This window comes from Hippocampus guttulatus, chromosome 9, assembly GCF_054856545.1.
Source record: "Hippocampus guttulatus isolate MCC_2025c chromosome 9, RoL_Hgut_1.0, whole genome shotgun sequence".
NCBI lineage: Eukaryota > Metazoa > Chordata > Actinopteri > Syngnathiformes > Syngnathidae > Hippocampus > Hippocampus guttulatus.
In genome coordinates, this window is record NC_141269.1 from 9,487,562 (window position 1) to 9,511,012 (window position 23,451).

A 23,451-nucleotide genomic window follows, 5' to 3' on the forward strand; every position below is an offset into this window, starting at 1 on the left:
ATAGTCACTTATATCAGGACCAGACTGTCGGAGGATGATGAGAGGATGTTTGCAAAAGTAGAAGTTGACACTTTTGTGGTCTACAATACATCAACCATAAATTCTGGTTGTAGAAACACCATTGCTTTTGGAAATTAAACTCTCTCAAAATATAACATTTTACAGGACAGATGACCAAACTTTCCTTTGTTGGGGAAATGTGAGATGTCACATGGACAAGAAGCATTTGAGTTTGACTACTGGAGAATGAAGATGAATATGAGACAAGCGATATTTAGACCTTGAGCTCATTCTAAGCTTAGAATGAAACATCTGTAGCTCGCCTGTGGCCCATTTCTATCATTAAACGCTTGCATTTTTCTTCTGTGATGTTTTTAATGCTTTCACCAAAGCCTCAAGTGGTCAGTCATTTTGCGCACTTTTGCGTAAAGGTTCATTCTTTGCCACAAAATGTTATGCATGGATATGTGCATCGTGCACCAACAGAGATCAAATTTGCTTTTTAAGCCTCTTTCCTCACTCTTTACACTGCTGCACTCTGCGGCTCATATTTTACTTTTTGCTTCTTGAACATGGTAGGTTCTCTATTTGCTTTTAGTGACCTGGATAGTCGGTGGCCTCGTCTCACCTGTTCCCCCACCTCATTACCCAGCAGCACATTTGGCAGTCAGCAAACTTGCAGTTCCAGCTTTCTGCACTGATGCACTGAGTCTAACAACAGCAGCAGTATATCTGGAGAGTGGAAGTTATGGCTCGTTAGCTCTCCGTGTCAGTGCATGTTCGTAAGCTATTATGCAAGGTGCCGACATATTTACTGATCAATGTGCAGAAATGATTAGAGACAAAAATGCAATACAGGCACATGAATATAAATACTTGGGGAAGTAATAGCCTTTTTGTCACACCAGTGGTCAAAAGAAGTACCGGTACTTAAAAATTGTACAGCCTAGTCACTTGCCAAAACATTAGGTACAACTGCAAAATCACACAGGTTAGGTGATACAAAAAAAAAAATAGATGAATGTTGTTATTCAGTGACGTGTGATGAGGCTGCGAGTGGCCTATTGATAGTGAATTCATATCTAAATCCATGGTTGTGTCCGAATGTCCACCTTTGGCTGCCGACCACATGAGGGCAGAATCCTGTCTGCCTCGCTTCGCAGAAAAATTATCAACAGAAAAAAACATACGTATGCAACATACATTAAATACATTAGCCTGGCTGTGAAAAAACAGAATGCATATAAAAGTGTCTAAAAACATTACATAGGAAAAGTGGAGAGAAAACGAGAACTTGGTAAATGTCTCCCGTAGAAGGGGCTATTGTGTATTGTGCCATTTCTGCATCCGTGAGGAATCGTGCAATATGAGTTGAGAGTGGCTGCTCAATAATGTCGCACCCCGTATTTCAGGAGGAAATCCGCAAATTAAGCAATTTGAACAATGACATAGTGGGAATAAAATCATTAAAACGCAAAGACTAGGAAACTGAAATTGAAAATAATTGTAACAATAATTATCATGATTATTATTATTATTATGTTATTATTTTATTTTAATCCCTGACGCACATGGAGATTCTGCATTCCAATGCACTTCCCTGCAATTCCAACTACCTGGATGAAACTGAAAAACTCATAGATTCAGCAATACACGAAAATATATTTATTTTAGACTATTCACTTTAGATGTACTCAAAAAAACATATGTGTACTGTGGCATGGTGATTATTGGTTCATGAAAATCAATGGAAACAATTTTTTGTGCTTTAATAAATGAAATTGGCATTTAGGAATTGCGTTTTGTATTTCCTTGGGTAGTCTCTGTATGATAAATTAGTTTCTGTAAAATTAGTTTGATGAACTGAAACCTTTATTTGTGATGAATATGCAAAGAACACAGAAATCAGGAAGGGGTCAAATACTATTTCACATCACTGTATACTGTAGCACAAACGACGGACATCAGTACTGCGATACACACGCATCGCCAGTAGGAGGTACTAGTGTGATCAAAAGTTGTTAACCGTCACGTTTTGAGCCACACCAGAAGAAGAAGTAAGGGAAGTCAGACGGAAGCACCGCAAACCCAAACAATTAATTACGTTTATCAAGTTATTCAATAAAGTCTGACAAACATTTCAACAGGAACGAAAGGCGCAGTAGCAAATCGCTGTTTGAGTTTAAAAGGACGACTTTTACGGTCTCCCTCCTGGACTAAACCCCGGAGAGCAACAGAAGTGTCCGCCTGGTAAGCGCACTAGTTTGCTAACATTAGGTTGAGAACCATACCTAAGTAACTGACAAGCCATTATTGTTTGCTTATTTGACGCGTGTTGATTGTTTGTTTGTCGTTTATAAAACGGGCACGGTTAGACGGTTGTCTGGAGAATTTAGATGGCGCGATATTCTTAAAATTTACCAAGCATCTGTAGCTAGATTTAAACGAGCTAATTTTAATAAACCTCAATTTGCAACCGTAAAGGTATTCCTAATTTAGCTCAAACATTGCCGTGAACTACATTCATTCTACATACATTTTTTCTGAATGTATTTTTATGTATTTCTTTATTTTTACCTTGGATTAATTTCATTACAAGGCTGATATTATTTCGTAGTCTTCCTTTTATTTATGTTTGTATAATGATACGTCGCTTGTTTGCATGCAGTTTTGCTCCAGATTAATTCAAGTATCAACAAGGCGACATATCACCTCTCTCGAACATTACATGATGAACCAATAACATTTTATTTTGTTAAATGTATTGGTGCTCATCTTTTTCTCTGCTCTTTTAAGTAGTATAGATTGTATTAATATGCTGCACAGAATAGGGTCACTGACCTTTTTGAAGGTGAGAGCTACTTTTGGGGACTGAACACACATATATAACAAGGATTAACATTCTCAACTTCATTAATTAAAAGGATTGCGCCACGTAATGCACTCTGGGAACAGAGTGGCAAGTTTTGGCATTGACAAAAAAAAAAATCTGCCTCATGAAAGGTGCTTGTGAATTGAGCAAACTGTGGCTTATTTTTCTGTGCACATGCATTGGCTTTGCCTTTTATGGGACCGAGCCTCACCACAGGTGGAGGGCAAGTATTAGCATTAGCATCTCGCTTCGTTGCGGTCAACTCAGCAGTTGGAAACCTTCGATGGCCACAAAGAGTTTCAGAATGGGCGGCGGTTGCTGTCAGGACCTCTCTGGACTTGTTAACATTCAAATTTGATCACTGGAATAATCTCTATAGTCTTAAATGTCTTGATTAATTTACATATTTATGGCGCAGCTTCAGTTACTCATGAGGTAATGAAACAAAGTGTACGTATGAATAAATATGAATGCATTTCACTTTGTTCTGTTCAGATATTTTGACAATTGTTCAGAATGGATCCTGCTCTTCTGAGGGAGAGGGAGCTCTTCAAGAAGAGAGCTCTGTCCACGCCGGTTGTGGAGAAGAGACCAGCTGCATCGGATTCTGGATCACACAAGAAAAAGAAGCCTCGAATCGAAAAGGAAGGCTCTTCGGGTTCTAAACCGAGTGCTGGTGAGTGATCATGAGACCAACAGAAAGTGCTTTGCTTGCATTGTGCTTTAAACATATATAACCCTCAGTGTTCCTACTTGCATGATCCACAGTTGTCCTTAAAATATGACCATTTACATAATTTAGTTTGTCATACAGAATTTGTCTAAACAAATCCAAGAATTCGATTATTTTGGATACAGAAATCGGGTGTAGAGGTGCGGCGATCGATCGATGAATCGATAACTTATCGATTAATCATTTTGGATAATGAATCATTTCAATAGCTTTTTTATTTTGGAATTGTCAAAATCCTTGGAATTTCAGTTTCTCAACAATATATTTTCTCCAACTTCCATGGTCCTATGTAGACTTTGTTGAATCAAAATAAAATACTTGCTTTCACTGTAGAATACGATTAGCATAATTTTTGCCTATTTTCTGACATGTTACAGATCAACCCAAAAACCAGTCATAAATAACACTTTGGAACAATAGCAATAACAATCAAATATGTTCAGTTAGATCTTTATGCTGTTTAAAACAAGAATGAATATTAATACATTTCATTTTGAATGCGCTTTTCATCGTACTCAGACACTTTACAAGAGTTAAATAAATTGACATGCTGATTCCAAAATTGCAGTCAGTTTTTTTTTTCTAGCATGCCAAGTTTTTTTTTTTTTTTTAAACCAAAACTTAACAGGTAAGCAACATTCCACTGATTAGCTGTTGGGAGTAAGACTTGCCGGCTTATTATGATTGGACTCATCCATAGCTAGTGAACTGAAACGTGTGAGACAGTTCACAGCAATCTGAATGTCATGAATTTCCAGTGTGTTTTTGCTTTTGTTTTCGTACTAAGGTGTGTGTAAAAGGAATCTAGACAACTTGTCAGTGCAGATTTGCATTTATCTTTTTATTGTCCATTGAATTCATTTTGACTGGTTCTTGAGCATCTTCTCAACCTTTTGGCAGTTTTTGAAGCCCTAAATGCTTTCCCCGCTCCACGCAGCTTCTATACCACCTCCGTGTGCGGTTCCGATTCACTGGAAATGTCGGTCACCAGATTGCTGCAGTTGCCTGACTCCACCATCTGGAGTTGCTGTTGTTCTTGTTGCTGTTCTTGTTGTTGCTGCTGCTGCTGCTGCGTTTTTTCTTTGGCAAAGCAGCCGCAGTCCAGGAGTTCATAGAGCAGGGCCAAGGCCGCCAGAGAGAGCACGGTGAGGATGAACAGCAGTATGATAACGAAGCAGGCCACATTCCAGCCTTGGTGCAGGGGCACCTGGGAGAGAGGAACGGATTCTGGGTACCAGCGCAGATTGTTGGTGGTGTTCGTTGTTGTGATGTTGGCCATGGTTCCTAGATGAAAATAGAAGTGGAAAGAAAGTTATTTTCCAGTTTGCCTCTGGCTACAAGACATGATTTGTAGATGGGCCCCATCGATCCATAAACCGCAACATCGATACACACATTGCTATTGTAATTTGCATTGATATTGATCGATGTCAATGTTTCTCTCCTTCATGGACTTCTGCAGTTTTATTTAAGTGCTGATTTTGCTGAATGTTTTTGTGTGTACATAGCTCCTCACTACAACACTTAAACTGAAGTGCTGCTCTGGGCGGTCACAGGCACTGAGATTTGATTGAATATAAACAATTTGTCAATACATGCTGTATTTATGCTCTAGCAAGTAGATATAAATATACTTTTACTCTTGTGATTATTAAGTTGTTTTTTTTACTTACTAATCTGCTTTTACACTTAAATTTATTCTTAGCATGAAAGTTCGATACAGCTATACATCACACCCATCTCGAGTTTAGATATTTTGTTCACTTGAAAACCGATGAATATCGGTCAATATGCACAAAAAGATCCAACCTCCAGCTACCATGGCATTTGTGGCCCTGGATCGGATAAGTAGGAAAAGATGGATGGTTACAAGTTAACGTCCATACATTGAAAGATCAAGCCAAATTTCCCGTTTTATTCACAGGCCCATCGTTTTAAAATGTTTCCTTTTGAGCGAATGCCGACTGTTCAAAATCCTCAGTCTGCCAGCGTATGCACACACATATACCTCGAAATACAGACATCCTACCCACTTGACACACATAACACTCAGACATGGAAAGTCACGTACTGCACCTGACCCAGTTTCCTGAAACGAGATTTAAAAAAAAAAGTAATCCCGGGTGCCTCTTGTTGTAACATATGTTTTTCATTATGATGAGTCTATGACTGGAAATACCATTTTTCCATGTGAACGGAAACAATGACATGATCACCTGTGGTAGAAGCCACCGTAGGTTCAAGAAGCTGTATGCTTAGGTCTCAGAAAAAAAAGAAAAACAAAACATTGGTCAACATGCTGGCCAACTTTCTATTCCTAATTTTCAAGTTACTTTGTTTACCGAAACAAATACTCCTGCTAGCTCAAGCATTTGATGTACCCTCAATGTCAATTCTTAATGTTTTTATGTCAGGCAAAACAATGAATCAGAATCAAACCTACTTGTAAAAACAAGTTTACATTATTTCCTGAAGTGACAGGCAAGAACAACAGATTGATCTGTGATTTTTCTGACTGTCACTATTTTCCTCAAATCAAGTTTCACTATGTGCAGTAACATTTACAGGCTTGACAGAAAAATGATATCATACAATCAAGACGTTAAAAACATTACTGTAATTATGCATAGACACTAAAGAGGCTGTGCGTGGGAGACAGGCCTTCAAGGTTTTTAAAATGGTTCAATAAAAGTAGAACTGCTTGCTGTCATACATGTTTGCAAATATGTGTAAAAAATATTTTTGAAACTGAATTTTTAAAATTTACTTTTTCTTTGAATGTAAGTAAATAAATCTCATATAATAATACATTTTTGAGGGAGAAAGGGAATACAGTACTCAAGGTAACTACATTTCCAGTGGGCAGATGGCTTATTCATGGCAGACCAATGCACTTTTGTTTGTTGTTGTGTATGCGCTGTTTTTACATTGGTTCTGATCATAGTAAGTAGCTCAAGTAGGGAAACCTATAAAATCCCACATTACCATACTAATGCATCTGCTGAACCGAAGTGAGCCCCACCCCAGTCCTCCCAAAAGCGCTCTCGACCCACTTGTCTGGACACACACTTGGCAGTCGGCTCTCACTCATGCACCATCTCTCATTGGCCTGGCTCCTCACAGCTGTCTCTCCATCATTGATTTGTCAGTGAAGGCTTCAGTTTCCACCTCAACGTGCACATGAGTGCGCGTTCATGCTTGGCAGCCTCGTTGAAGAGCCAGCGGACACATTCATGTTTATTTTATCGTGGGCATGTTCCATTTGGCCTCAATGTACAGGAAGCGTGGCTGGCTTTCATTCTTCATCCATCTTTGCTCGGACGTAAATATTACTCTGGATATGAAACCTCCTTTGCCGCGTAGTCTGCATGCCACACATTCCTGCCACCCCCCCCCCCCCCCAAAAAAATACCCACCACACAACAGGAAAAAAATAGAAGAAACCCACCTGCTTATGTGGTGTTGTGATCGCGCAAGTCAATAGATGCTCTCGCTTCCTTTCGCTGCCCCACCTATATCCTCTCCTCCTCTTCCTCCCTCCCTTTGCGTTCACTCCGCCTCTGAGCTCTCATGCAGCACCGGCCGCCGCTCCTTGCAGAGCCTCATGGCTGAGAATGGTCTCCTCACAGTCATTGGCTCTTTCCCCCCGGCTTTGTCGCCGACCCATTTGTCACCCGGCCTGTCACAATTCCAGTAGCCTGCCCATGAGCAAATCAACAGTCGTAGTTGCTCCCGCCCACTTTGTTCATCAATCATGAATCACTGCATCGCTCTGCTCTGATTGGAACGTCTCTGCAGTCTCCATGGGCTGAGTTTTTTCATTGGGCTCCCGGCACATAATGGGACGAGTCGCGAAGGCTTAACACAGAATTCATTATTATATGAGTGAGTGTAAAGTGAATTGTAGCATGATTGATGATATATGTTCTTGAGAATGCAAATGTGTTTCGACTGAATCAGTGCGTCTGCTGGTTGCCATCAAATAGGCACTTCAATTTTGCGTCAACTGCCTGTAATGCGATTATTCCAAAGTACAAATCATAGAGGTTGTCAAGTTGATTGATTTTGCACGTTAGTAATTTATTAATTCTTCCGAACCATGAATGCAAACTGCCCCCTTCCCCTTTTCATTCTTTTTAGCCTATCACTGAGCTTTCGTTAAAAATCAATTGAAGTAACACACAAATATCTATCCACAGTAAGATTCCAAGTTTGATATACTTCCATACACTTTAACTAATTTCCTTACTATTTTCTGAGCGTTGTACTATTTGGGACTGTTCAATCAACCATTTTCACTTCCTGCTACGGCCGCTGGTTGTCACTTCTCGTTTACTGATAACACTACTCTTACAACTTTTCTTGAGATTCTAGTACAGGGGTGGGCAAACTTTTTGGCTCGGGGGCCGTATTGACCTTTAAAATTTGACAGAAGGGCCAGGTCAGCACGAGCTATGGTACATTAAAAAAAAACTGCATTTGTTGACAGTCCATATCAAACATCAACAGAACAAAAGCATGAAAGTACGGTATTAATATACTTTTTTTTTAAATGACAAAAGTGTTGTTGATGACCTATTTTAGCCTGTGCATCGCTGCAGATGGGTTGTGATCAGACCAGTAGAAGTAGAGCGATACAGAGGTACTCGGTGGTCGAAAAGATTGCCCCGCCCCCCCCGTGTTCTGCAACTTCAAGTCAATGCGCCACCTGGCGGTGAAATGACTGTCATTACAAGTCCAATTGAAATGAATGCAATCATTCACATCGAACCTTAATTGTGGACCAACCTTCGGCGGGCCGGATTAAAAAGACCAACGGGCCGGATTCGGCCCGCGGGCCATAGTTTGCCCACCCCTGTTCTAGTAGTTAGTATTGATGGCGTTTTATTGAATCTAATCCAATTTTCTTCTCTACTTTCTTTACAGAGTCTAGCAATGGCACTTTCAACATTAAAACTAGCTCTGGCTACAAGTTTGGTTGTCTTGCAAAGATAGTCAATTACATGAAGGTAAGATGGAAACTGTTTGACCTCCCTGAACGATAGCGACTCGATGTAACAGTAATATTAGATGTATCGTACCCACTGCCACAATATTAGGATTAGACGCCCTTGCATAATCTAATGAGATCCGGTGGTAAAAGTTGTCAATAATTCAAATGCATGCATAGTATTGCGCAGTTTTGATTGATGCTGTCAGAGAGGCAATCATTTAAAGAAATGGTTCTTGTTGTTTGCTGAGGCATATTCCAGCTTTGTGAAAATGGCTGTTTTTTGTGTGTGCAATAACCATCAAACAAGTAAAGCTTGATTTGCTGTTCGAGTCCACTGTGATTTTGCATATTAGAAACCAATTTTTTCTCTGGGGACACAAACAGCTTGTTGATCATGCTGTTGTTCCACAGAAGCATCCCATAATCTGACTCAAATTGACAGATTGCCTGCAATATGGGCATTTGATTAGATTTAACACAGATCTGATTGGCTGGATTGAATCAGCCTCTATTTTGCATGTAATGCACATTTTCTTTTTGATGGGCCGTAATGTTTTTATTTCGCCGATCGATCAATGAAATACGAAATAAAGTCAGTCAGCTTTATTGTCATATATGCTCTATGTACAACATACAGCACAGATGAAATTTCTTTCCTCTCAACCACAGTGCAAACATGACAACTGCACACACACACTCCATTACTACTTCAGCAGGCGTAATGGTGATCTTGTCACTGTCTCAGCAGGCGTAATGGCGATCTTGTCACTGTCACAGCACACTCAGCGCTCCTTTTGTTATCTTGTCTTGCCTTCAAGAAATACATATATGCCAAAGCCCCTTGTCAATCAATGCAGTATGACTGCTGTACAAAATCAGGAGTTCCAACACATATCGATAGGTTCTTCATAAAAATTTTCAAAATGTTCCAGTAAAAGTATTCAGTGATATTTTATTACGTTTTGAAAGCAGATACAATGTAACTAAAAATCAAGTTTTGCTTTTTTTTACTATTCAAATGACATTCCTTGGTTTGATTATTCATTTATTTTATTCTTTTTGATAACATTTTTAAATGTACATTTTTAAAAAAATAATATATTGCATATCATTGGTCAGACTCCTGATTGTGTAACGCCTAATACCGTACAGAGTCCCCTTCCAAATAAAGTGCCCCCTTTCAATTACATTGTTTTTTTTTAAGTATATAGTAAATAAATCAGGTTTTTGGATCCACATATTGCTCCATCTCGTGAACGGATCGGTGATGAGTTATTGTTTTTGTAAACTCGCTGATCGGCTCCAAAAATCCTTCTCATTATCACATCTGTCAGCACTGGGCTTTTAAACCTTGGGTACAAATTGACGTGGGCCTTTGGTTCATCCTCTTGCTAGTCTTATAAATGCTTCTTCTGTAGTTTTAGAATCTGTGATAGGAGATGAATTTGTCCATTTTGGTACAAAACTGAATTTATCGTTCAACTTTGTGCGGACATGTTCTGGTTTCACAGACCAGACATCAGAATGGCGACACACACTTCCTAACATTAGAGGAAATTCTGGACGAGACCAAACTACTCGACATCAGCATGAAACAAAAGCAGTGGCTCATGACTGAGGTCTGTATACACAACATTGCCCAAAGTACTGTATTGTCGTTCATCACTTGTCTTTGCTGAGTTCTGCAAGTAAAAATACTAACTAATGCTATTCTCTCCTCGCTGCAGGCTTTAGTCAGTAATCCAAAAATTGAGGTGCGGGATGGCACGTATGGTTTCAAGCCCAAGTACAACCTGAAGGACAAAAAAGCTTTATTGAGGTTGCTGGACAAACATGACCAGCTAGGCCTGGGAGGAGTGCTGCTGGACGAAGTGGAGGAGGGGCTCCCCAACTCGGCGAAGGCCATCAAGGTAAGTCCAATCAAACATCCCCCTCATGATGGTCATTTCCTTGAACAGCAAATTACATTTTTACCAGGTTTCACAGAAATTAATCCTCAAATGTTTTCAGGCATTAGGGGATCAGATCACATTTGTGACAAGACCAGATAAGAGGAAGATTCTGTTCTACAACGATAAACACTGCCAATTTCTGGTGGATGAAGGTCAGTGTTTTTACATGGCTCTTTGTGTGCGTCTGCGCAGTCACATTTTTATGTTGTTATAGGTAGTAACAATTGAAGTTAAGTGGACAAGCGGTATAGAAAATGATGTGGTTTTTTTCACAATCCTTATCATTTGACAAGGTTTGTGAAAATAAATAAAATAAGTATTTATACCATATCAAAATATATTTATATTTTAAAATAAATACTATGGTTTTGTAATTGTAATATATGAGGTAACATTCTACCACAATATGGAAAACTGTTTTAACAATCCCTGAGTTCTGTTAGTGTAACATATTTTATTAATTCGGTCAAAATCATCTTTTCTCTTTCAAATCTCTCATGGTAGAATTTCAGAAACTGTGGAGGAGTGTTCCAGTTGATTCCATGGATGAAGAAAAGATTGAAGAGTACTTGAAAAAGCAAGGCATCACCTCCATGCAGGAATCGGGGCCAAAGAAAGTGGTCAGTATCTTCCTGGTTTTGAATCAATTTGATCTCCAAATCCTACATTACTCCTTAACTTCAATATAACAAGTTACTGGAGAGAGTAACTATTGCATTACTTTTTTAGGGGGGAAAAAAATGGGAAAAATGCCAGAAATCTTAAATATTTGACAGAGTAAAACTGTATAGATGGTTACTTTATTGAATATTGATTGGACTTTCAACAAAATTGGTAGACATTGGAATTTGCTATTCGTTAAACTACTTTAAGCTGTGGATTTGCAAGCAACTCCCCTAGTCACCGTTGCTCTCGTTTGTCAACATCTGCCCAGTACAACACATTTAACACTGCCTGAGCCAATCATCACTTCTTTAGTTCTTAAAAGAAATGCAACTCCATTCAGGAATATAGATGGTTGGATAAACAGATTCAATGATCTAATAATTGAAGTACTGTAGCACCTAATTTGCCAGTCATGGTGTTATCATGATTCATTGCACAAAAATAACACCATTACTTAGAATCTCGTTTGTCCATCACTGGAACTTGCAAACGCACACCTGCAATTATAAATGAATAATTTGAAGCCAACATGAAAAGATGCTGATTGGCCCCATTACTTTTTGAGGGTACACAATCTAATCGGCCTGAAGCTCGGAAAGATGGATTTCTGAGTCCATCTGCCTCGAGAGGTTTGGCCAAGCCCCTTTTCCGCTGAAGCTTCGATTGCCTCTCATATTTCACTGGAAATGAATGAACAGCAAACATTTGTTGTAAACATCACTGCCAAGCCTGCACTGACTGTTCTATGCTCCCTGCAGTTACCAGTTCAAAAGAGGAAGAAGCAATCTGGTCAGCGAAAGAGACACTTCAAGACCCACAACAACCATTTGGCAGGAGTATTGGAGGACTACGCAGATGGTGTGCCGGTCAAAAAGTGAAATCAAACACTTGGAAAGCGGACGGCTCAAATACTGTATTAGCTTATTTTGCAGCCCGTGTGAATAGTGACTGCTTTGTGGTATCCATTTTAGCTATTGAGCAAGAAGGACGCTTGAAAACAGGATATCAATCTTTCCGGACAAAGCCATCGTTGAAGGGGCTAACACCACTTTACAAACAAAACCAGGCTGAAATGTGTGTAAATAGCTTTTCTTCATTATACTTTAACACAAAAATCTGTGTATAGAAGATATTTTCAGCAATGCTTCTTAAATACAGTTCTATACTGATAGTTCACTTTCCCAAAAAAAAAAAAACGCACAGAAGAAAAAATTCTGTTGTGCGTCACAGATGTCATTCCAGCATGGATCATATTTGATGTCAATATGAGCTAATATTTCAGTTGGTTTACTTTGCGGGGCCATTCCATTCTGCTTTTAATAAAATACGACATTTCTTTCTATTCATTCATTCATTCATCTTCCGTACCGCTTGATCCTCACGAGGGCCGCGGGGGGTGCTGGAGCCTATCCCAGCTGTCTCCGGGCAGTAGGCGGGGGACACCCTGAATTGGTTGCCAGCCAATCGCAGGGCACACAGAGACGAACAACCATCCGCGCTCACACTCACACCTAGGGACAATTTAGAGTGTTCAAACAGCCTGCCACGCATGTTTTTTTGGAAATGTGGGAGGAAACCGGAACACCCGGGGAAAACCCACGCAGGCCCGGGGAGAACATGCAAACTCCACACAGGGAGGCCGGAGCTGGAATCGAACCCGGTACCTCTGCACTGTGAAGCCGACGTGCTAACCACTGGACTACCGGGCCGCCACATTTCTTTCTAAGGTCTTCTAAATTGTCTGTTGTGATGCATTGTGGGTTTTGTTGAATTAAATATGCACTAAGATACTAGATGTGCTGCATTACAAGGCAGCAGTGTTCAAGTGTAAGGTGTAACACTAAGCTTCAGTAGAAACTGCCATCCACACATATTTTGGGCAAAATTGATTGCTATTTGGTTCCGACAGTGAGAGATGGGTCTGATGAGTACACCCATCTACAAATATACACCAAATATCAGGTCACAACAATGACAATGTAATTTTATTCTTTTCATAGGGCTGAGTGATATGGTTGCAAATTGTATAACAATAAATGTTTATCAGTGTATACACATTAAGTATTTTTTAAACTTTTTTAAAACATGAGCAACAATACTCTTCAAAATATCTGATTGCGCTTGTAATTGTGGCACAAATCGAACACCATATTGTACAATCTGCCGCCAGCAGAATGACTGGGTTGGCTTTCTGCCCCGCCCCCCCTTTTTCTTTTTCAATCAATATTATAATGAGTGCAATTGATAATGATCAGGTCTCTATTGCATTAAATATTGAAATACTGCCCAACCCAAATTTTTTGTGTTTAAATTGGGCGAACAGCAGCCATTTTATGTTCTCTCCAGAAAGCTTCACTGTCAGTGACACACTTAAAAATTGCTCTAATCAATCCCAAAGTTAAGATTTGAAATGAAAACAGTGCATTCCTGTTGAAGAAGTTGAACAATTAATCACCATGAGTACAAAACTGAGCATGTTTAATTTATCAGATTATATAGTTTAGCACAGAGGGAGCGGTATAAAGGTGTTTGGCTTCATAGAATATACCAGCAAGGAAAAGTACTGATGAGAATGTTGAGTAATATGTACATATGTCATTTCACCTTGACCTACTTCAGATTTTGCTATTCACAATTCCAATGTTGCATGTTTAACTAGCAGTGTGGCTGGCTTTAATGGTTTTCTTCAAGTGATGGTAGTTGGGCAAAATCTTCATTAAGAAATCGAGCTGAAGTGTTTGAGGCTGTAAGACAAAAGAGAAGAAACATTTATGCAGGGTGATGATTTTTCTGATTTTTAACATATCAACATTTTTAACCATTGTGAAAGCAATCCTGCCAACCCATTGAACAATATTTGCATCCATATACCTGTGGTCTCTCAGTCTGCACCCGCCTCATACATCCAGAGCCATAAATGACTGTGTTCTCTGGTATGACCTCACAGGTGTTCACCTGGCAGAAGGCGCCAATGATGCAGCCACTGGTTAGGATGACATTCCTACCTACATCAGCTGGACAGTACAGTAGAAGACACAGAGTAATTACAACAGGGTATAATCAAGAGAATGCTTCTATTTCCAATCTGTGGAAGGAAAACTCACCTTTTGATTCGATAACATTGTTGTCGCCAATTTTGAGGGCTTGTGACACTGCAGAATCAGTCAGGGCAAATGTGTAATGTTTGGACAGGCGAAAAGCCTTACAAAAGGTCAATTATGATTCAGAAAGGTAATGACAAAGAAAAGGATACAACAGCCAACTTCAAATACATTATTGATACCAATGGTCATCGTCTTTGGTTCCACTTCAACATCTGGGGTGATGTTTTCTGGATAACTATTAAAACAGAAACAAGGATGTAAAATAGGTATTCTGTGATATATATATTTTTGAAAGACTAGGTCGTTTTCGGATTTATTCCCTCCACACTTCCTTAATCCCTATACAGTAAAGAGGATTTTATGTTGATCGTTCACTCCTCAGTCAGATGAAAAACAGTTTTGACAACAACCTCCCCAACTAATCTCCGTCTTTCCCTTGATAAATTCGATCTTCTCATCCTGATTCAAAATTGGTGCCAGTAAATAGTGCATTTAATTCAGCTGTAGATATATCCCCTAAAGTGAAATACTGCTATCTGGAAATGAATTGGAAATATCAAACTACGGTTGGCGAGAGCTACAATTTGGTCGAGGCACGAATGAGTGAACAGGGAGTGATTGCGAACAGACGAATATTTATATTAATTTTTTTGGTTTACATCAGTCGTGACTGACATCCAGTGTCACCTGTTAATGATGACAGCTTGTTCCTCGATCAAATTGCCTTCTCCGATCACAATGGGTCCTGCTTCTGCAATAATTCGTGCTTTTGGGTGAACCACTGTCCTTGGGCCTGAGTTAAAGCAAGAGAATACAGCGTAATTGGATGCAATGTACCGATAGTAGTTGCTACATTATCAACCGTGAAGCTGCTTGAAAGCGAAGCATCTTACCTATAGTAACATCCCCTTTGATCTCACTTTCAACACACACCACAGCCCCCGCTGCAATCTTGACGCTGCAAAAACGAACATATTACATACACGTTTGCAAAAATTGGCGAACAACCGAGCACCGCTAACAAGCCATACACAACGTAGACGCCCAACTTAGCTACACGTTAGCTACACGTCGGTTTATTCGTCTTTTGGTTAGCCTCAAGCGCTAAATAACGTAGCCCGGCGACGTTAATTGGTAGGTTTTCCTCGCCCTTACCTTTTCTGAGAGTTTTGTTTATCTGCCATTGTGATAGATGAAATCAGAAAGGATCTGTACCTTGACACTCGACTGCACTCGATAATCGACTTGACAGACTTACCGTTGAAGTTAGGGGCATGCGCAAATTCTTCCCCTCCTAGGCATGAAACAGATTTCCGAACCACTCTTGTGCAGTCATTGCTCATCAGTTATTTTTAGACGCACAGAAGCTGCAATACTTCGTTGCTTGTTTGATTATATCAGTAAAATGATGTCTGTATTATCCACCCAACAGCGTTATAGTGTTGTCTTTGCGACCAATTCACCAACACAAACGTATATCGATCGAAAGGCAAATCACAAAAATAATTAATGCTCGTTTGTTGGCATTGCCAATGTACTTTGACCCTTCTCACTTCCACTAATACCAAAAAAACAGGATCAAGTCGGAAGTGGTATTTGTCTGCCATGGGAAAAAGGAACATAAACAAAAATATTAGGGAAGCAACTTCAGTCACCGCGGTTAAAAAGGTACAAGAGAGCGAAATGGCAAAACCGAAGAAATATAGCATGCTTTGCTATCCAGTTATTGCCTCACTAATAGCCATTTGTGTAGCACCACTGAAAGCTGAACTGTCTTCCTGTAAGTATATTCGGTAGAATTAAAGTCGCATTGTCACTTGGATGGCAAGGTTAGCAAGCTAATAGCTAATTCAATCACACAAATTTCCACGTGACTGAAATATCCAATTCCTTATCTCGAGAGATCGTTTTATTTCACTGAATCCTACATATCTACTAACTATAAGGCATTTGATTCAATCCCGTGTGCGCAAGATAACAAATTAGAGACATGTTTAAACTGGCAATAGAATTCAGCAGCGTCTATGCATTCACGCATTCAAGTCATCTTTAAAAAACGACCTTAAGGCTTTTAAAATTCCCTCTCGGGGGTATTTGTCGGATTAAATGGGCATGTGACTGCAACCGTCACAAAGCCAGCCCACTAGCTCACATGCTTCTGTCTTGAAGGCATTAACATTAACCGTGTCATCTCTCTGTGTACTCATTTCCCCCTCACCATCAAATTCCACATCCGTTTCCTTTGGTATATTAGTCAAATCATGCTGATTGGAAGTCAATTTTGCGAGGTGAGTTAAAGTGCATTTCTATCTGACTTTCTAATCAGTTTTAGGATATCAAAATAGCCTTTCTCTGATTTGTGTGGCACGTAATTCCATCTGCACATCATTATATTGGTAAATGTACTGGTTCGAATTAGATTTTATTGATATAATATTCTTGTTGTTGTAAAGAATATGAGGGTGTGGCCGGTTGCAGAAGACAAGGAGGAACTTCACCATCATTGCATACTCAGTGCACACAAACGCATACACGCAAAGTGGATGTCATTACTCATGATGTGCTTCTGTTTCTCTCTACAGTTGGATTATCTCAGTCCAAGCAACACTTAAACCTAAAGATGGATGAAGCTTTTTTGACAGTCATCAATGAACTGGATACCGAGGTGGCAGTGTCCTGGGTGTCACAGCGATGCTATCAGGTAAATGTATGTCCACGTGCACCTAATTGTCCGAATCTGTATGTAATTTTTCTTCTGTTTTGGATCCGTTAGTGTCTTTATCAACAGCTTGGAGTGGTCCCTGCTGTGACAAGCCCAGGTCAGCCGAGCTCGGAAGAGTTCATTGTTAGCACACAACATGAAATTACACTCCAAGTCAACACCACCCCTGTCAGCCTCAACCTCTGCTCGTAAGTTGGAAAAAAACACAATAATTGCTTTTAGTAGAACAGTAAATGAAATGGAAAAAAAGAATAATGTAAGAAACAACAACAACCAAGTCCAATCTCTTTGCTTGTATTTCCATTGTTTCAGAGTAGACCTTTGTACTTAACGTTCTTTCTTCTTTGCTCCATATTGCAATCTTTGTACTTTCTTGCTGGCTAAAGCTTTTTTGGCTCCTCACTGCTAAAGTGGTTCTCTTCAGAATTCTAACCGCCAATTGTTTGAGTTGTTTTTGCATGATGTGACAATGAAGTTCTTTTTCATCTGCAGCGTCCCGTTCCACTTTGGGGAGCAGGGCAACTATTCTCTATGGCTGACAAATATAAATAACTCGGCGGTCAACTGCTCAATTGTGACTGATGCAGACCCAGTAAATAGTTACATACGTAAGTCCATCACACAAATTATACTATAAGCGTGATTTTAATTGTTGATGCAGTGTAACTCTTGTCCTAAAATCTGTGCAGCCCTTTTGGTGGCATTCCTTGTCTTTGCTGGGCTGGGAATATTGACTGCTTTGGGAAGAGCAATATTAGCGTAAGTCATGAGATCATGTGTAAAAATAAATAATGGCCGAATTTAAATACATTTAAATGTAAAATGAAATTCATAACCAAATATTTATCTCTTCAAAAGACTTGATTTAGTAAGGAGCGTCCTCTTCAGAATTGGGGGTACCATGGAGACCGAGAGGCTGATCAACTCTGTGAGTATTTAACCAAGAACTTGTGGCTTTTACCTTCATTTTCAGAAGCATGATGTGTGTCTTCGACTTTGGTCCTTGAATGAGGTAGCATGTATTCAGTGGTGCTATTAGCTGAATGTCTCTCTCCAGGAGCTGGGCTCCCCTGGCAGGATGGTGATGCCAGTGACTGACAACATCCTTCCACCCCCACCCAATCCCAGCAAGAGGCTGCGATCTCTCGACACATTCAGAGGGTAAAACTGGCTGTCTTATTTTGTGCCATGTGCCCCACTCGCCTACTTAAACTTTGTTGGTGGACCTGTTTGGTTTGGCAGTTGTATCACCTCTTGACAAGTAACAGAATGGTGGTGTGGTGTGCTTGGCAAAGGAATGTAACTTCTGTATAATTTATTTAAAACCAGAGTTGGAGAAGTGTTGATTGTCACTAATTTGATTTATGCTATCATGTTAATGACTTGACAGGATCTCCTTGATTATTATGGTGTTTGTGAACTATGGAGGAGGGCGATATTGGTTCTTCAGACACGAGAGCTGGAACGGTGAGGAATTGTTGCATTGTCTTGAAATACCCCCCAAAAACAGATCCTGAGGGACTATTTGCTCTTTGTTTCATTGCAGGCCTAACTGTTGCAGATCTGGTCTTCCCTTGGTAAAAGTCCAAGTTCCAACCGTCATTTCCATTTTCATGCACTTCCCATTTATGTTTGTCATGGTTTCTAGCGCTCACTTCTCTTTTCAGGTTTGTTTTCATAATGGGAACATCTATCGCACTTTCAATCAATTCCATGCTCCGCTCAGGCTCCAGCCGTACTTCACTGCTGAAGAAAGTAGTGTGGAGAAGCCTGCAGCTCTTCATTATTGGCGTCCTCATCATCAATCCCAACTACTGCCAGGGATTTTGTGAGTGTTTTTGCTACTCTGCTGTGTTCAGCTCTGTAAACAGTTCTACTCCACACCGCAGTGTCATGGGACAACTTGCGGATCCCAGGTGTGCTGCAGCGTCTTGCCTGGTCATACTTAGTTGTAGCCTGCCTGGATTTGTTGGTGGCAAGGGCTCATCTTGACATCCTACCAACGGTTAGACACGTTTATATACACTTCAGAGCTACAAAGGTGTAAATTACATCTAATTGCATCCTGACTGTGGTAATGTTTTGTTCATATATCTATGAGGAAATATATGTCTTTTCCTCAGGATGCATGGTGGTACTCTTGCATTGAAGTATTGCTCTACTGGCCAGCCTGGATCTTTGTGCTCCTCTTAGAAATCCTTTGGCTCTGCCTCACTTTTCTGCTTCCTGTACCAGGCTGCCCAACGTGAGTTAAAGATGGTGGAGTGTGTTTGTGTGTACAGTTTGGGTACTTACGATATGTTGTCATGTAATTTCCGGAACGGATGGATTACCACCACTAAAGCGGTTATCTTTTTGCCTGGTTGGTTTGTTATTGCCACAATCCAAAAGGTTGTGACCCAAAACTTGTACAACTGGAGCCTAAACCAAAAATAACAAAAGAGTGACTTCGCCAGATACCTTTTTTAGCAAAAGTCCAGACCTAATTCCACTGAAAAATCAATGGCTGATCCAAAGTGGGCTGTGCACAAGATTTACTCAAAATCCGACGCATTTTTCGGCTTCTGTAAATAGTGGCTATTTGTTTTCAAAGCCAAACTTTGCCATGGTGATAGGTCACATTCCTTTCTTTTGAAACAGTGGCTATCTTGGTCCAGGTGGGATTGGCGACATGGGCATGTATGTAAATTGTACTGGTGGAGCAGCTGGTCTTGTTGACCGCTGGCTGCTCGGAGAAAACCACATCTACCAGACGCCCTCTGCAAGGGTGAGTGACAGACAAATACAACTGGCTAACTAAAATGGACACATACCAGACACTAGAAAATATTCTTATTGCAAACTTTGTGGACAAAAGTTATTTTTCATTGAAGGTCATTTATGCCACTCACATACCATATGATCCTGAGGGTGTTCTTGGCAGCATCAACTCCATCGTCATGGCTTTTTTGGGGTTACAGGTACATATTTCTGGCTCTTTCTTAGCTATTTTTGTTTCACTTATACACAAGTAGGCCAAATTATTGTGACACTGCCGTTTAAGAGCGAACAACCCACAATGGTCTCTGACAAGAAAGCAATGCATATTTGACATATAAGTCACGAAGCCACAGATGGAAACAAAGAAATACCGTAACCTACCATGAAACATGGAGGTAGCTTGGTGATGTTCTGGGGCTGGGTTTTTTTTGCACCCAGCAAAGGGTGTCTTCAATCTGTGGAAGGTACAATTGAATGTAAAGACTGTCATGTACTCAGCTGCAGGTAATGGCTCTTCCAAAAGATGACACATAACACAGATGCAGCCAAAACACAAAAAAAATGGCTAAAGAACAAACCATTTACCTTTTCTGAGGAGCATCCAGCCCAAGCAGTTAAGAGGAATGGGGAAAAAAATTCATGCTAACAGGTGCACACATCCCATTGAGTTTTGAGAAATATGATCGATTGCCTCAAAAAGTTGTGCAACACAATAATTAGTGAAGTGTAGTGTACGCAATGTCTGATTTCCAATTGCTCATTTTCAGTAAATTGTTAGAATCCCCCTCCCACCTCCACCCATGTTAGTTCAGTGAACATTGTATGTACCTTTATATTTCAAAACAGAAAGGTACCAACAATTTTCTTTAGATGTGTATAGCTAATGAGAGCAAAGAAGAACTCTACTGCAAAATGTTTTAACCATTGTCTCTTCAACTTTCTCAGGCAGGAAAGATCATTTTACACTACAGAGATCTTCATTCAAGTATTATATCAAGGTTCCTCATTTGGGGTCTCTTTTTGGTGAGCTTTTATAATGCTCAGGCGTGTGTTATTTTCGAGAAATTGCAGTCCTTTGATATGATGGAACACTGTACAGTACTTGGATTACATTAGTGATGACATTTTTTGAACATGTTACTTTATTAGAATATATTTTTAAAGTAACCATTAAAACTCTGCTCATGGAATACTTTGTGAACCACACCCGCACGGTCATGACAATCTGGTATAATATATCAGTATTTTGTGTCACATACAGGGCATCATATCAGCTGTTCTCACGAAGTGTTCCACAGACCACGGATTCATACCTGTCAATAAGAATCTATGGTAATTATGATGTTCTCTGGTCTTTCAAGTTTTTTTTTACTCAAATACTTGAATACAGCATCCCCTTTATTTCTAGGTCTCTGTCCTATGTGACAACACTGGCCTGCTTTGCCTATGTACTGCTTGTTGTGGTCTACTACACTATAGATGTGAAAAAATGGTGGTCTGGAGCACCGTTCTTTTACCCAGGTGAGCACTGCACTCATTGTCGCGACGCTAGATTCCAGTTTAGCAATGCAGAAAACACTTAATAGACCTTTCAAGCCGAAAATTGGGTACACCTGCATGGTCTTATGGAATTAAATACAAGTGCTGTGGCACACATTCTGTCGTGACAAAGATGGTGTGTGTTTCAGGATATAAGAACAAAAAAAAAATCCCAAAGCTAAACAGTATCACAACTATCTTCCACCTATGTTTTGTTTTGTTTTGTTTTGTTTTGTTTTTTTAACCAGGCATGAACTCCATCCTGGTGTATGTGGGCCATGAGGTGTTTGAGGACTACTTCCCCTTCCGCTGGCGCATGGCCAACACTCAATCCCATGCTGAGCACCTCACCCAGAACCTGGTGGCTGTTTCTTGTTGGGTTCTCATCTCCTACGTGCTGTATAGGAAAAAGATATTCTGGAAAATCTAAGAGGTGCTGTGATTTTGGACTCAGCCTTGCTGGATTAATCTTCTAAAATGCTCGGAATTGGAAAGTAGGGGACACAACCGCATCCGGGCTGTATTTGAAAATCTCTATGACTGTTTGTATGACTGTTTGCATGACCTTGTTTCTTAATGTTTTTCTCACATGCATACTGTATAAAGGACACGGAATGATTTTCGACATGGCTTTCTAGCAGCTGACTTGTGCTAGATATCTTGTGACTCAGGAAGTACTGGGACCAAAATAGATTGTTATATTGGGAATATGATGATGGTCAGAGTTAATCTTTGTTTTCCTCAACACTAATAACTGATTTTTAATTCCTGATTTTGCACAGCCTGCGAGTATGAAAGTAGTCACGTGTAGCTGTCTAGCCCCTTTGTAGGCCACTTGGACCTTGATATCCCTCCAGTCGTCACCCAGCAGCAAACATTCACCTTCACGTTTGATATTTCTATTTCATGTAAAACTGAAATTGTTTGAACGTATAGTCATGAACCAAGTGCTATTTCAGACCTCTGCAATGCCATAAATTCTCTGTAAAACATTGAAGTAATTTTGGTATTTTAGCTCATTGTTTTGTCTGTTGGGTTTTAAAGCAGTAGGCATGACTTGTTTTTTCCCCTCAGGTATCCAAAAATAGTTACCACAAAATAAATTGACTTCTGTGCTGAAACACTATCAGTTAGTTTGTTTTTGGGTAGCCCATCTCTGAAATTGATCCACTTCATTTTGTCTTGACTGATCTTTTGCTTGATGTATTTGCCAGTGTCTTGTTCAGACTTCCTAAATATTGCTTGGTCATACACAAAGCCCATTGCTGTCAATGATATTATTTTGTTTTGTAACCTATACTTTTACTGTTCATCTATTGAAAGGATATTAATATAAAACACACACACACAAAGCAGAATTTTGTTGAGGTTGACTTTAAATGTGAGTTGCGTGTTTACAATTTACCTCTGAAAAATGTATATACCGGTAATAACTGTTCATATCTGTGATGTTTACGATGTATTTGGCATGTCTACGTTAAACTGCATCTCGTTTAAATGCATTTGATTTCTCATGTACCTGCTGACTGAGTACACTTTTGCATAATGAACGCAGGTCAGTTTTTGTGGAACATGTCAGCAATGTTGTCTTTATAAAAAAATAAATGTAAATAAGGGTTTCAGATCTAATCATTGATTAATAACTGTATTTATTTTTAATTTGCTAACAAAATAACCCTAAAATTTACCAAAATATGCACTAGCTAGAGCAGAACCACTTGTTTGAGTAAATGCCAAACATCTGCATTTGGAGGGACATGTTACTGTTATTGCAATTGTTAGTTTCTCTTTTAAAACAAATTATAAACCTTTTCTGAATGGAAACAAATGGTGGCATTGTTTTGACTGTTTCAACCCCCTCCCCCCCACCACCACATCCACAGCTGTTCTGTTGCAAACTATACAGTAGTTTTATTTTCTTTGCACGAAGATTTCAATACTTTAAAGCAAAAATGTTTCCTTTTTCTTGGTTTAACATTGGATTTGCTTATATTGATGTTTCTACTGGTGTGACCAGTGAGCTTGTGTGATATTTAACCGTTGTCCTGTGTTACAACACGTCTCCATACTTGTTTCATTGCTCAACACACCGTGGGAATGTAGACTGTAA

At 39.7% G+C, this 23,451-nt stretch overlaps 4 protein-coding genes across 6 annotated transcripts; 2 read left to right on the top strand and 2 right to left on the bottom strand.

Moving 5' to 3' along the window:
• Window positions 1–2,051: 2,051 nt before the first annotated feature.
• On the top strand, window positions 2,052–12,558 carry gtf2e2 (general transcription factor IIE, polypeptide 2, beta). Its single transcript, XM_086119799.1, has 8 exons — window positions 2,052–2,250; window positions 3,368–3,548; window positions 8,532–8,614; window positions 10,110–10,217; window positions 10,326–10,508; window positions 10,609–10,702; window positions 11,055–11,170; window positions 11,975–12,558. The coding sequence occupies exons 2-8, from the start codon at window positions 3,389–3,391 to the stop codon at window positions 12,092–12,094; spliced, it is 864 nt and encodes a 287-aa protein (XP_085975925.1). The 5' UTR covers window positions 2,052–2,250; window positions 3,368–3,388; the 3' UTR covers window positions 12,095–12,558.
• Window positions 4,428–7,316, bottom strand: smim18 (small integral membrane protein 18). The gene is made up of 2 exons (XM_086118967.1): window positions 7,054–7,316; window positions 4,428–4,889 (listed from the first exon to the last, which is right to left on the bottom strand). The coding sequence occupies exon 2, from the start codon at window positions 4,882–4,884 to the stop codon at window positions 4,546–4,548; it is 339 nt and encodes a 112-aa protein (XP_085975093.1). The 5' UTR covers window positions 4,885–4,889; window positions 7,054–7,316; the 3' UTR covers window positions 4,428–4,545.
• A 616-nt stretch (window positions 12,559–13,174) lies between the features above and the next one.
• On the bottom strand, window positions 13,175–15,790 carry dctn6 (dynactin subunit 6). The gene is made up of 7 exons (XM_086119801.1): window positions 15,476–15,790; window positions 15,214–15,278; window positions 15,008–15,113; window positions 14,470–14,555; window positions 14,321–14,368; window positions 14,088–14,230; window positions 13,175–13,960 (listed from the first exon to the last, which is right to left on the bottom strand). Exons 1-7 carry the CDS (start codon window positions 15,661–15,663, stop codon window positions 13,868–13,870), a joined length of 729 nt encoding a protein of 242 aa, XP_085975927.1. The 5' UTR covers window positions 15,664–15,790; the 3' UTR covers window positions 13,175–13,867.
• A 95-nt stretch (window positions 15,791–15,885) lies between these two features.
• hgsnat (heparan-alpha-glucosaminide N-acetyltransferase) lies at window positions 15,886–22,960 on the top strand. 3 transcript variants are annotated; one of them, XM_086119798.1, is made up of 19 exons: window positions 15,886–16,100; window positions 16,575–16,608; window positions 16,903–17,021; window positions 17,094–17,230; window positions 17,535–17,650; window positions 17,732–17,801; window positions 17,901–17,970; window positions 18,100–18,203; window positions 18,433–18,509; window positions 18,589–18,619; window positions 18,710–18,870; window positions 18,932–19,047; window positions 19,166–19,287; window positions 19,683–19,809; window positions 19,916–20,002; window positions 20,748–20,825; window positions 21,064–21,134; window positions 21,211–21,323; window positions 21,590–22,960. In XM_086119798.1, the coding sequence occupies exons 3-19, from the start codon at window positions 16,941–16,943 to the stop codon at window positions 21,769–21,771; spliced, it is 1,743 nt and encodes a 580-aa protein (XP_085975924.1). In that variant the 5' UTR covers window positions 15,886–16,100; window positions 16,575–16,608; window positions 16,903–16,940; the 3' UTR covers window positions 21,772–22,960. The 3 variants fall into 3 exon arrangements, with proteins under 3 accessions (XP_085975924.1, XP_085975922.1, XP_085975923.1); XM_086119797.1 differs by having other exon boundaries at window positions 15,904–15,988; XM_086119796.1 differs by lacking the exon at window positions 16,575–16,608.
• Window positions 22,961–23,451: the final 491 nt, after the last annotated feature.

Excerpts from the sequence above, each read along its gene's own strand:
- gtf2e2 (XM_086119799.1), top strand. The coding sequence starts at position 3,389 with ATGGATCCTGCTCTTCTGAGGGAGAGGGAGCTCTTCAAGAAGAGAGCT. Across the intron at positions 3,549-8,531 it reads GGGTTCTAAACCGAGTGCTG|AGTCTAGCAATGGCACTTTC; the intron begins GTGAGTGATCAT and ends CTTTCTTTACAG. Across the intron at positions 10,509-10,608 it reads ACTCGGCGAAGGCCATCAAG|GCATTAGGGGATCAGATCAC; the intron begins GTAAGTCCAATC and ends AAATGTTTTCAG.
- smim18 (XM_086118967.1), bottom strand. The coding sequence starts at position 4,884 with ATGGCCAACATCACAACAACGAACACCACCAACAATCTGCGCTGGTAC.
- dctn6 (XM_086119801.1), bottom strand. The coding sequence starts at position 15,663 with ATGAGCAATGACTGCACAAGAGTGGTTCGGAAATCTGTTTCATGCCTA. Across the intron at positions 14,231-14,320 it reads CAATGTTATCGAATCAAAAG|CTGATGTAGGTAGGAATGTC; the intron begins GTGAGTTTTCCT and ends TGTACTGTCCAG. Across the intron at positions 13,961-14,087 it reads TGCAGACTGAGAGACCACAG|CCTCAAACACTTCAGCTCGA; the intron begins GTATATGGATGC and ends TTTGTCTTACAG.
- hgsnat (XM_086119796.1), top strand. The coding sequence starts at position 15,926 with ATGGGAAAAAGGAACATAAACAAAAATATTAGGGAAGCAACTTCAGTC. Across the intron at positions 17,022-17,093 it reads TGTCACAGCGATGCTATCAG|TGTCTTTATCAACAGCTTGG; the intron begins GTAAATGTATGT and ends TGGATCCGTTAG. Across the intron at positions 21,135-21,210 it reads CCTGTCAATAAGAATCTATG|GTCTCTGTCCTATGTGACAA; the intron begins GTAATTATGATG and ends CTTTATTTCTAG.